The following is a 13,282-nucleotide window of genomic DNA, read 5'->3' as shown; positions in this document are numbered from 1 at the left end:
TACCCTGCTTAAATATTTTACCTCAATTCCAAATCACTGTAACTCTTTAATTTAGAAAACAAATTTGAACTGTAGTGACATTCTGAATTTATTTAAAACCTTTAAAACCCTCCCATGTTTTAGCAACACAATACAATATAATAGCCAAACAATAAAAATATCCCATTTCCAACTATTAGGTAAAAACATTCTAACAAAAAAAATCAAGCAAAAAAAATCTAAGTCTAATTCTAATTTTAGACCAGTTATGTTATACCATTCTGTTAGCAGCAAAGCCTTATCTGTTACTCCTTGGAATTAAGGAATTGCAACATTGTATCAGTGGGCCCTTAGCAGAAAGAGTAGACAAGCATCTCTCAGCCGGAGAGCTCCGAGTTCCAGCTTCTGTCAATGTCCTTTTTTCTATTGGGAGGGTCCTTTTTCTTTCTCTATCTATATTGCTTGTAATTCACCACCCCACCTCTCAGTTCTCTCCTTATATAAGTCTGTTTTATTTTGAAAATTCTTAAAGCGGGGACATAAGAGTGTGATCATTAGTAAACATATTGTAACTAGCTTCATGACAACTAAAATGAAATGATACAAGAATCCAAGGGCCTTCTGCTATCCTGTTTTCCATTTTTTTAACATGGAAAATATTTCTCCATTTAATCTGACTCATTCCTTAAAGACATCAATTTACCAAGTTTAAACTAAAGACCTTACCAGTTCAGAAGTTTGGGGCCTTTTAGTCTTATTGCAGTTAGGGAGAAGTATCCTATTATAAACTGCAATAATAAAAAAGTCTGTCTGCAGACTCCTTGGGCCAGCACATGTCTATGGCAACCAGCTTTGCCCCTCAGCTCAGCCCTGACCAGGCCTCTCCAATCTTCCATGCTTCTGCATTGCTCCAGGCCTTCACCCGTAGCTCCAGGCCTCGTTCTTTCTAGTGTACCTGAGGCTTTTGTCTGCTTTCTTTCTTTTTTAAAGGAGACCAGGCCTCTTATCCACTTAGCCTGACTATCCCCAACCCACTTCTCCCCATCCTCCCACCTCACCCCCCATCCCACCCCTGCCCTTCTTTTGGGCCTTCTCAGGCTGTAAGCTTGGGCTCTTATTGTCCCATGCTGGGCACCAATTTGGAAAAGGAATGATATATTCTAGCTAGCCCATATCTAAGACACACAGTCCTGGTATTTTATTTACAAGCCGTAAGCCTAGATTGGGCAGCTTTTGAGCTATTGTAACTTACATCCCAGCCATATGTCCCTTGTTACTTGCTGTTTCTCCTAGCCATGTGCTCATGATCCATCTCCTCTCATGGTGGCCTCCTCCTCTCTTTGTCACCTCCTTCTCTCCTCCATCTTTGGCCTCTCCTGAGACCCCTCATTTGATTTGATGCTCAAGTCTCCCACCTTTCTCTCTCTACTGCCCAATCTCAGACTTTAGCCTTTTATTGACCAATTCCTAGGGAACAAGGTTTACATTGCATCACTTGGTGTATGTGAGGATCTCGTCAGGGGCAACCAGATCTCAGGGGCCAGTATTTGAATACATAGCAGCACCAGACCAACCCCAACAGAGTGGCTCCTCCTCCTCTGCCTACAGATCAGATGTAGAACTTTCAGCTCCTTCTCCAGTACCATGACTACTTGCATGCTGCCATGCTCCCCACCGTGTCGATAATGGACTAAACCTCTGAACCTGTAATGAGCCCCAATTAAATGCTTTCCTTTATAAGAGTTGCTGTAGTCATGGTGTCTCTTCACAGAAATAAAACAGTGACCATGGCACTTACTTGGACTATTATCTAGATGATAACATGAGCACAGGATAAATATCTTATATTGGTTCGGGAATTCATCTGAACTACAAAGAAATGAGGTTGTTCTATGTGCTTTGAGCCAATATTCAAGGCATACTGCTAAATCGAAATGTAAGATGAGTGCATTGTGTGTGGTACAATGCCTCATACTTCTTAAAGGTGAACATAGTCATACAGCATTTCTGGAATGTCTGTAAAACATTAGTCAGAGGAATTGCCTCTAGGAAAAAGAAATTGTGAGTTGGATGACAAAGGTTTAGTGTGTGCACTGTTTTTTAGTAGTATTTAAAGCTTGTATTTGGTGTTCACAAATATCGATTTTACTAAGAACGGATATGTGTAAGAAGCATAATCTTATACACCAGATTTTACAATGGGGAAGGGGACAATATTTGCAAACTATGAATGAAGAATTTCCCCAGTGAGCAATTGTATAAATAGATGTTTATTATAATACTGAAGTTCATTATCTCTTCCTTTACATTTCTTACACAGTTTAACATGAGTTTTCTACCCATGGTTTTAGTGATCACAACTTTGATGAGTGGGTGTGGCAGATTACTAGAGTCAGATGCTTCACAACTTACAGCAAACGAAGAAGAGTTTGTGTTCTAATAGAAAGCAAAGCCTGAACCGTTACTTTCTGGTAAGGGGTCTGGAGTCACGTCACAGCTGTGACAGCTTGGAAGCCTGGAGCTTTACGGCGTGGGGGTTACAAATGTGTTTACAGATAGCAGCCTGTGAAAGCCTCAGCAATATTCCTTAACTCAGAAACTCTCACAAAAGGAGGTGAGCACCCGGGAAAGAAGCTCTTCTTAAACTCTGGGTAAAATAAGCCTAAAGTGAGAATAGAGTCGACTATATAACGTAGTTAATAGTTTCTATTTAACCCAAATCTGGCACAACTGCCTATGTGGGGAAATAGGGAAATGACAAAGGACAACCAGAAATCTTCAAAAATATCCTTAAGTCTTGAGGGTTAAGGTTTTCCCAGTTCACACCTCCTGTCTTGCTGTGGTTTATTCTCACCACCTCTCTTGCTTTCAGAGGAGCCCTAGAGTCCAAAATGAGTCCCGCTCTTCTCACACACAGTCTTACAACTCTTGATTAAACTGTTTGACCTGTGATTTGAAGAAAACTAATAACACAGTGGTACATGGAAGCTTAGAATATGATCCCACCTCCCGAAATCATCCATCCGTGTTGCTCGTTTATTTAAGATTTGAGAGCCACTGCTGGAAGGGAGACACTGGTCAAAGTTCAGGGGTTGTGGACTTAGTACATTTCCATCCTATGCAGAAATTTAACCGCATGTGTCAGATCCTGTCCGAGCCATCCTCAGGGCTCTTTTCTCATTCATTCTTCGGAATTTTCATAATGTATAGCTATTTTCTCATCACAAAGATTATCTCAGCACCTTGGATAGGGCCAGTAGTTGCTGCAGTGTTTTGATCATGCCCTAAATGTAATTTTCCCTGGAATAAGTAAATGACAGAGTAGTTGAGTTGAATGTCACAGAACAGCATCACTCACTACACAACATGAAGACTAGCTCTCTGGTGCCGGGAGCACTGAGGGAGGAGGCTGTGGCAGGCTGTGATGTTGCTAGCTTTATTCTTTAAAGCACCCGCCATTCAAATTGAAGCTATGTGTCTTAGTAAGTGATTTCTTCAGTTCCTGTTTAAGTATTATGTTTAGATTTATCCTTTTAAAAAATATTTTCTGAACATGAATATATATTAACACACATGTACCAAAGGTGGTGCACCCAAATTCTCTCTGAGAGAGCTGGAGCTCGGCTCCCACTCCCTGTGAGCTCTGTGTGTTCCACACAATCTGCATGTCTCTCCTGTCGCCATTGGGTTAGGAACCTTCACTGCCTTCCCATCACTCGCCAGAGGTCACACAGAGGATCTCATGGGTTCTCTCTGCTCTAATCATCACTGGTTGAGTGGTTACTGTCACTGCCTTCACTGTCACTGTCACTGTCACTGTCGCTGTCACTGTTGCCATTACCGGATTTGCTGTCACTATCACTGCTGTCAGAAGTGCTATCCTTGCTGTCACTGTCACTGCTGTCACTGTCGCTGCTGTCACTGTCGCTGCTGTCACTACTGTCACTGCTATCACTGCTATCACTGCTGTCACTGCTGTCACTGCTGTCACTATCACTGCTGTCACTGCTGTCACTGCTGTCGCTGCTATCACTGCTATCACTGCTGTCACTGCTGTCACTGCTGTCACTGCTGTCACTGCTGTCACTGCTGTCACTGCTATCACTGCTATCGCTGCTGTCACTGCTGTCACTGCTGTCACTGCTGTCACTGCTGTTGCTGCTGTCACTGCTACTACTGCTGTCACTGCTGTCACTACTGTCACTGCTATCACTGCTACTACTGCTGTCACTACTGTCACTGCTGCTGCTGTCACTGCTGTCACTACTGTCACTGCTGTCACTGCTGTCACTGCTACTACTGCTGTCACTGCTGTCACTACTGTCACTGCTGTCACTGCTGTCACTGCTACTACTGCTGTCACTGCTGTCACTACTGTCGCTGCTGTCGCTACTGTCGCTGCTGTCACTGCTGTCACTGCTGCTGCTGCTGTCATTGCTGTCACTGCTGTTGCTGCTGTCACTGCTGTCACTGCTATCACTGCTGTCACTACTCTCACTACTGTCACTGCTGTTGCTGCTGTCACTGCTGTCACTACTGTCACTACTGTCACTGCTGTCACTGCTGTCACTGCTGTCACTGCTGTCACTGCTATCACTGCTGTCACTGCTGTCACTGCTATCACTGCTGTCACTGCTGTCACTGCTGTCGCTGCTGTCACTGCTGTCACTGCTATCGCTGCTATCACTGCTGTCACTGCTGTCACTGCTATCGCTGCTATCACTGCTGTTGCTGCTATCACTGCTGTCACTGCTATCACTGCTATCACTGCTGTCACTGCTGTCACTACTGTCACTGCTGTCACTACTATTGCTGCTGTCGCTGCTGTCACCGCTGTCACTACTGCTGCTGCTGTCACTGCTGGCACTACTGTCACTGCTGTCTGATTTGCTCTCACTGTCACTGCTATTGTCATGGTCACTGCTGTCAGATTCGTCCTTGTCCTCACTCTCGCTGTCATCATCACCATTACTGTCACTGTCATCTGTATCAGATGAGTCATCACTATCATCTTCTCCCGCATGTGAGTCACTGTCATTGTCATCATCACTTGATTCATCAGATGTGTAAGAAGTGTCTCCGCGGCTGCCACTCTCCTTGGCACTTTCAGAGTTAGCGTCACTTCCGTCACTTCCGTTAGATTCGTCACTGCTGTTGGGATCATCTCCTTGCATGGACTCATCATCGAAATCGTAACTGTCATGCCCGTCACTATTGCTGCTGCTACCTATCCGTCTGTGTCCCAGGTTACTGTGGGCGTCTGATTTCTCAGGAGTGCCTTGAGGCTTGTCAGACTCTCCTGGCTTTGGGCTATTCCTTTTGTCCAGCTCCACTCCTTGGTGTCCATCGCTGTCTTTACTTCCACTGAGTTTCCCAGATTCTTTGGTAATAATACTTTTGTTGCCTTTGTTGGAACCTTCAGTTTCTATTCCCTGTGGAACGATATAAATAAGAATGGATGATTAGTGAATATTTGCAACAAAACATTATGGTCCGAGGAGAACTATCTCGGGAAGTGACCTTAGGAACGGGATTAGAGGCTGTCAGTGCAATGATTCATGCAAGCCTCCTGATCTAGTACATGAGCGCAAATGTGCTCTGTATCAGGGTTTAGATCCTCCAATAAGCCACCCAGGCTTCTAACTTGTAATGGCTAGAATCAACAGGTACATTATAATGAAAGTGTCATAGTGAAGCTAGCCATTCTGTGTGATGAATGTAAACTAATAAAATGTCTTACAAAGATATCATGGAATCATTGTTCAACTTGACTTCTAGCATTCTGACTAATTTTACAGAAATTTGTGAATTTTTAAAAGATGTCCTATATCAGAGAAATATTGGAGAGGTGGCTCGGGGGTTAAGAGGACTGGCAGCTCTTCCAGAGGCCCTGAGTTCAATTCCCAGCAACCACATAGTAGCTCACAGTCATCTTGAATGGGATCTGATGCCCTCTTTTGGTGTGTCTTAAGACAGCTACAGTATACTCATCTATACATAAAATAAAATAGATATTTTAAAAACTGTCCTATATGAAAGTCTATTAGAATGCCAGCCTTTTCATTAGAATGCTCAGTGTAGCTAAAATAGAACCCTGATGCTTCGCGTGGTACTTTTATGCTTGTTTGGGGTTTTATCTCTCGTGTTTGTCTGGAGTTGTTTGGTACAGCCATCACAGTATGGAGGGAAGAATGTAAGCGGCCACCCTCTAAACTTACCTGATCTTGACTCTTCCCAGAAGGACATGCTTCTGCCTGGCTGATGATCCCACCCTCTGCATCTTGGTTGTCTTTGTGGCTGAGCTTCTGGTTGTCCTGCGTTGCCTGGGTACTGTCGCCTTCTTCAACACCGTTTTCCTCACTGCTGTTGTCTCCATCGAGTCCATTTGGGGAGCCTTCTTGTTCTTTAGAGTCATCATCTTCAGTGCTAACTGAACTCTGACCTCTGTGGTCAGTGTTTCCCCCAGGAGACTGACCCTCCTGACCCTGAGTGCCATCATGGCTCTCCCTTCCATCTCCTGCTTCTGCACCCTCGTCATCACCAGAGCCTGTGTCTTCATCCTCCTCTACCCCATTCCCACTAGGACTCCCATCAGCATCATCCAAACCTGCATCTTCCCCGATGCTTGGCGTCCCCTCAGCCCCCTGGTTCTCACTCCCCTGCCCTTCTCTCTGAGGCGTTGTTTCATGTGTAGCAACCCCGCTCCCGTGTATCCCAGCCTCATGGTTGGTGCTATTCTTGCTGCCAGCTTCTGGAGGCTCATTTTCTTGAACAAGGGTAGCATCTCCATTCTGGCTCACATCACTAACACCCTCGGGTTTTGTATCCTGACCAGCCTGTCCGTGGACACTGCTCTCTGCTTCCTCTGCATTTTCAGCGATGCCTACTTGGCCCCTGATGCCATTTGCTATGCTGTTCTCTCCTCTCGCATGTACCCCATCATGACCGTATGTTTCTATGTCCTTGTGTTCTTCGGCAGTGTTCCCCTGTTCATTTGCTAAAATGGGCTGAGTAGGAAAATCCTTCCCTCCAACAGGTGTCGACTGGGAACCATTCCCATCTCTTTTGTAACCATCCTCCTTAAGTACCTGCTCTCCTATCTCACTGCCATCAGGGGAGTCGTTGCTGTTAATAGTGGTGTCGTTGATAGGTAACTCATTCTGAAAAGGAGACATAATTGAAAGTCAGTTGTGGCTATCATTTTCAAATAAGGCCAACTGAAAAAAAAATGGGTGGAAATTTTAGAGAAAGTGATAGAGTATAAAAGCGGCTTGAAAACAAAAAAAGAAAGAAACATTCATATTTCTGTCTTTTACCTGTGCTGCGGTTCCTGGATGTGTTAGAAGAGGCACATCCACAGATTGTTCAACAATGTCTCTTTCCAATGGTACTAACTGAGGAACCTGCAGAGGTTAAGACACAGATTGTGATATGAAGGTCAGATCGCAGTCTGATCATGTAGAGAAGAAAAAGAGCCTGTGGGGGTGCTTATGTGGGGTTTCAGGCAGAGCAAATGAGGATTTTTATAGTGTTGTCATTGATCAGCCCCAACCCCTAAAGCAACATGAGTGTGGGCCGCTGGAGAAGAAGCCTGGGTAACTGATACTTCTCATCCTACAAGAGTGAGCTCTGAGTGCTTACAAAACTTCTCAACTGCAGAACCTGGTTATGTGATGCCCTATGAAAATGTTAGATGTGGAAGCCAGCGGATGAAATTACGAACAGGTCGACTGTCTTAATGTTCATGCATTTACACTTGTTCTGATGTTCCAGACTGCCCACAGTGAATACACAAACAACACACATGAAACATTGAAAAATCTGACTTTTCTCTCCTGTTCTTTCTTCAATTTTTCCCCAACAGTGTACACTGTGCTGACATTACAGTGAAATTCGTGTGGAACAAAGCAGACAAGTCTCGTGACTTTGGGGCATTGAATTAATTTGAATAAACTTCAAAAAAATGGGTCATTCTTTCATTGGGATGTTTCAAAAGGAAGGGAGAGAGCCTGCATTAGTGCATATTTACCTTTGATCAAAACCCCATGTGATATCACATAATAGCTTTAATGCAAATCTTAAGGTATCTATTTTTTTGTTGTTGTTTTGTTTTGTTTTTTTGAGACAGGGTTTCTCTGTGCAGTCCTGGCTGTCCTGGAACTCACTCTGTAGACCAGGCTGGTCTCAAACTCAGAAATCTGCCTGCCTCTGCCTCCCGAGTGCTGGGATTAAAGGCGTGCGGCACCACCGCCTGGCACTTAAGATGTCTATTAAGTGTTTAGACTCAACTTCTCTGTAAAGCCATAAGGAAATACGTGCATTTCAACATTGGGTTGGAAGACACAGCAAAGTAAGAAGGCTTGATTAGGAAGATGTACTTACCGGAATGGCCCAGGCAGTTGCCCAAATGCATATATATATAATTATCTTCGTTTTCATTATGAATAATAATCAATGTCTGTTTAGAACAAAGAACACCACAAAATGGGTCATAAAATGAAAGATGATAACCACGGTAGCCCAGTATTTTGGTCTTACATTGTCCCTTTCCTAGGACAAGGAGAAAGTACTAATATGAGAAGTCACCTCAGATTCCACGCTCAGGACTGTCATGACTTCTGACTTTTTCTGCCTGTGGGAACAACAACCACGAAGACACAGAGGACATAGCTTGTGGCTCTGGCCCTACACTGTTATCCATGAGGGTAATATCACTCCTGGATTAGCTTTAAGCAACATTAACTAAAAGCAGATCTAAATGATAAAGCACTTGTAATTTCCCACCTGGTCTATAGAATTGGGCGTTAACCCAGTGAGAGGAAGAAATCTTCCTCTTGCAGTGTTTAAGGAAGAAGGAGTTTAGGCAAGGAGAGAGAACACAGGATTTGGTTTCAGATCCCTGAATTCAAATCCTTCCCCTGCTATCTGCTCTCTGAGCTTGGGCACTTTCAATAGCTTTACTGGGCTTTTGTTTCCTCAGTCTGGAATAATAACTCTGTAGCTCAGAATATCCCAGGGGCTGGCAGAAGAGTCACCCCTGAGAAGCTTTCTGAAGGCATCTTTAGCTCCCTTCCTCACACGGCTTGTGCACCCTCCGCTTGCTCGATGCTGCCAGCACATTCACTGTTCTGGAGTTGCCTAGTTACCCCATCTCCCTCCTCACTGGCATCAGGTCCCAGAGCCCAGGCCAGCATCTTGATCATCAGTGTCTTCTGAGCAAAGTAATGTCACCTTGCCAAGCCTGCTGCTGAACAAGCACTCCTGGGGACAAAGGACATCCCACCCTTACCCAGGCACTATGCAGTTTCGGGCTGTAGGAGGGGCTTCAAGAGTGAAATCTTTCACCCTTTGCAATGCAAATTCACAGAGTCAGATACATATTTTTCATACATTGGAACGGAGCCTGTAAAACTATAAAAAAAAATCTATGTGAATCAAAACTTCAGGTTCCTGTTTTCTAAAAGTAAATTTATTTGTATCATGGTATTTTACTGTAGAAAGAATTGTTTTCTCCTATTTTGTGACCTTCCACAAGATTTAATGATTACCATCTTGCACATCACAAAATGGCCTTGATTAAAATTCAAGGTTAATGGGGGGGGAATAGAATAAAACATCAATGAATGTATATTGTTTATTACTTGACAGAAGTGAGAACACAATTCCAGGATCACTGCAAAAGATGCTTCACCCTTATAGACGTCAGGAGAAAGCTAAGAAAAGCTGGGGTCCCTTCAATTATTCTACAAACTGAGATGAGGCGCCTTGAGGCAGAGCCTCGGGGCCAGGGATTGGGGTGCAGGCCATCGTCTACAAAGCCAAGCTTATAGTGAGCTTGGCAAGTCCAAACCCAGCGTGCCCTGGGTATCCCTTGTCCTGGAAAGGGACCTGCAATAAAGTCCAGACACACACACACACACACACACACACACACACACAAACATGTGTGTGTATACAATTTCTAAATTGAAGTCTGACCATCTGAGACTTCCTGCCTCCCACCACCCACCTTCCATCCCCCACCTCTCTCTCTCTCTCTCTCTCTCTCTCTCTCTCTCTCTCTCTCACACACACACACACACACACACACACACACACACACACACATTTCCACTCTAGCACTGACATATGTGATACTTGCACCTGTTGGCAAGGCAGGTCAACCATGTCAAAGACCCCGGTGGAAATGGCCAACGCATTAGAATTGAGGAGGCTCTTTTAAATTGTCCCATTTATTGCCCTACACTAGATGAAATGTGTGATTAGCCAGTTAGAGTGAGTATATCACTATACCACAGGAGCTGTCTTCACAGCACTTCACCAGACCTCGCAAGCCCAAATCAGACCAAATCCCAGCACGGAGAGGAAAGCTAGACAGGACATTCAGCTAATTGAGGAGCAATTAGCAGTAGGTGGTGGGAAAGAAGGAAAGCCAGTGGCAACTGGAAACCAGCGGATGGCCACACAGCTGAGTACATTTGGGGAGCACAAACTCGTGTGCGACACTCTTGTTTTGTTTCTTTACAAAAAGAGCACAAAGTTGTGTGAGTAAAGAACAAAGGCAGATCTGGGGAGATCTGGGGGAGGAGCGGGTCTGGGGAGAGCTGGGCGAATACAATCAGAACATGCAGCACAAATTTCTCAGGGAACGAATAAAAATATTTTAAAGATATTTAAAGCACAAGTTATCTATTTTTTTCTTAAATCAAAACCATTCAAAGTGGCCACATTCAAATTTCCACCTCAATTTTTGCCAACTCGTGACAACGTGTCTTTGTTTTCCTAAACCTATTATCATGAAGTTTGAAGCCGAAAAATCAGTGTGACAGAAATCAGATCTGTGCGTTTTCTACATAAAATTGTTTGAGCGTCTACTTTTAAAAACTTCACATCACATGCCAGAAAATTACCCTCCCGGATCCTAAGTTGATTCTGAGTCAACGTACTAAGTTTAAATGGAGATTTATTTATTGGGTCCAGTCAGTGAGCATCTGAAGATTAATATCAGGCAAATACTGAGCCCTGGAAGGAACCACAACCCTTTTCATTATAGAGCTTTAATTGTAAACACGAGGCAGACCTTGAAACCATGAAGAGCTGTGATTAAATCAAATCCCCAAACCCAGCTTATCTCTCAGGAAGAGCTGGTGTTTGGACACTGCATCATCCCTGTCTCTGTCTCAGAAGAAAAAGAAGAAGAAGAGGAAGAAGAGGAAAAAGAGGAAGGCAGTGTGTGCTTCTCATTTGATAAATCCCAACACTCCCAACATTCCAAGGACAAGGCTGTAAAACTCCTTTAACTAGGTTTAAAGCTCTTAAATGTATTTTCCTAAATGAAAATAACAACAATAGAGCTATAGGAAACTATACATAAAACACTCCAGGTACTGGTTTTTAAATTAATACAATTAGAATGTTTGTTGCATCTTAGGTTTTTCCTATAGGAGATAAAGTCTCAACAATATACTGGGGCAAAATCACTTCTGCTCCCCAGTGATGTGTCGTCTCATCAGATGGCTTAGCATCCCTTCCTGAATCACACATTATCTTTAATATATAGTGTAGACCTGAAGAGTTAAAAGCCAGAAAACTTTATCCCAAGTCACCCTCATCTCTGTGGCTGGAGATCCCCTCAACAGGAGACAGTTGGCTCCTGGCAGAAGGGAGTCCATCTTACCTTCAAAGCCTTCGAGGGGACTTTGAAAATCCAGATTTCCTTATCTCTCTTTCCAGGCTGAGAGTGGCACACCGTCTTGGGCTTATTGCATGACAATTTTGTACCTGCTGAAATTTAAATTCAGTTTGATAATTTTCTCAACCAATCACTGCTTAGGATCCCTGATGTGGGGGTTTAAAGAGTCACTGTGCCTATGAAGCTGTAATAACGCCCCACTCCCTCGCTCCCCACTCCCTCTCTCACTGGTATGTTGGCTCTCTGAGACCTTTGGTTCCAAAAGGACTAGACTTACTTTCACTTAATTAAATAGCTCCTGGAAGACTGTTTTGCATCTTAAATATAGATAATCAGTGTGATATATCTGAAAAGAGCCACTTAGACTCTGTCACCCTGCATTTCTCCTCTTGCTTAGGTCGGCAATCTAAGAAAACTCTAGGTTTCTCTAGTAAATACGACTGGCTATTTAAGACCCCTATCATTCCTGAGGTACATATTAAAGTTGGTGCGCTATAATTCAAGTGGCTGTCCGCATGCAACAGTCTTGACATTGCCTAAGGGATCTTTAAAAGAATCTATAAACAGTAACTTCAGGAAACCTTTCTGATTTAATCTAAACACTGACATAAAAGTTTTGGGTTTTTTTTTGTAATCTATTAATTTAATACAAACTAAATTTAAAAGTAGCTGTTCCAAAGGTGAAACATGGTGTAAGGTATCTATGCATAAGTACAAACTACACACACACACACACACACACACACACACACACACACCACAGACTCAGCTTTCAATCTTTGCTCCACTATGTGTGTAAACTATAGAGTGCAGAATAGAAAAAAACAGGCTGTGCTTCCGGAAAAGAAAAGGTACTTGCCTGAACCCATCATTCCCTTGAGCCCTGAATATACATGATGACCCCTGAACCATTCCTCTAGCTTATGAGTTCCACACTAGGCAATTGGAACTCTCTGTGTACCAGCTTAGGGATGTGCCCATGTTTTTATGTCATACTACTGAAGGATGTCAAACACATATGACCAGAAATATTAAATTACTATCCAGCAACAGCATCTTCAGAACTTTATACAGAGAGAATTAAGAAACATATTCATGTAGGTGGGGACTGGACAGGTTCCGATGATAAGAAGGGAGTTTCCTCGAAGCTGCACCTCCATAGTAAACACTTTGCTGTTACTTACACTGCCTGGTTCTTGGTTCTTCGAGCATCTTAAAGGGCCAATCACATTTAAGAATGCCCGACTTACTACCTGGAATAACACTTTCCTCAGGTAGACAGACCCCAGTGGAAGGCAGTGACTGGAGTGAATTGCCTTCTTCTTACTAACTTGGTTGTAATAGCAGATTTGAACGGCTCTCTGGACCTGATGGAGAGTTAAGTAGATCTTCGGTGTCTAAACAGAAGCGCTTGATAGCTGTATTAGCATACAACACTCCCAAACGACACAAAGAAACATTTGCTAAGACCATTTGGGAATTTCACTAAGACAAACATTTAGGGTCAAAACTAAATCTGCTTAAACTTGATGTTATTGGTTTTTGGTTTTTGAGATAGGGTCTCCCTACATAGCCCTGCTTGTGCTAGAATTCACTATGTAGATCAGTCTG

At 43.4% G+C, this 13,282-nt stretch overlaps 1 protein-coding gene across 1 annotated transcript; it reads right to left on the bottom strand.

Annotated features, from left to right (window-relative positions):
- Nucleotides 1-2,229: 2,229 nt before the first annotated feature.
- On the bottom strand, nt 2,230-11,722 carry Dspp (dentin sialophosphoprotein). The gene is made up of 5 exons (XM_021211176.1): nt 11,657-11,722; nt 8,362-8,437; nt 7,296-7,382; nt 6,198-7,139; nt 2,230-5,411 (listed from the first exon to the last, which is right to left on the bottom strand). The coding sequence occupies exons 2-5, from the start codon at nt 8,416-8,418 to the stop codon at nt 3,738-3,740; spliced, it is 2,760 nt and encodes a 919-aa protein (XP_021066835.1). The 5' UTR covers nt 8,419-8,437; nt 11,657-11,722; the 3' UTR covers nt 2,230-3,737.
- Between the last annotated feature and the right edge of the window lie 1,560 nt (nt 11,723-13,282).

Source organism: Mus pahari, chromosome 13 (assembly GCF_900095145.1).
Source record: "Mus pahari chromosome 13, PAHARI_EIJ_v1.1, whole genome shotgun sequence".
In the NCBI taxonomy this organism is placed as follows: Eukaryota; Metazoa; Chordata; class Mammalia; order Rodentia; family Muridae; genus Mus; species Mus pahari.
The sequence above is the reverse complement of the archived record's forward strand: the minus strand, read 5'-3'. Positions and strand labels throughout refer to the sequence as shown.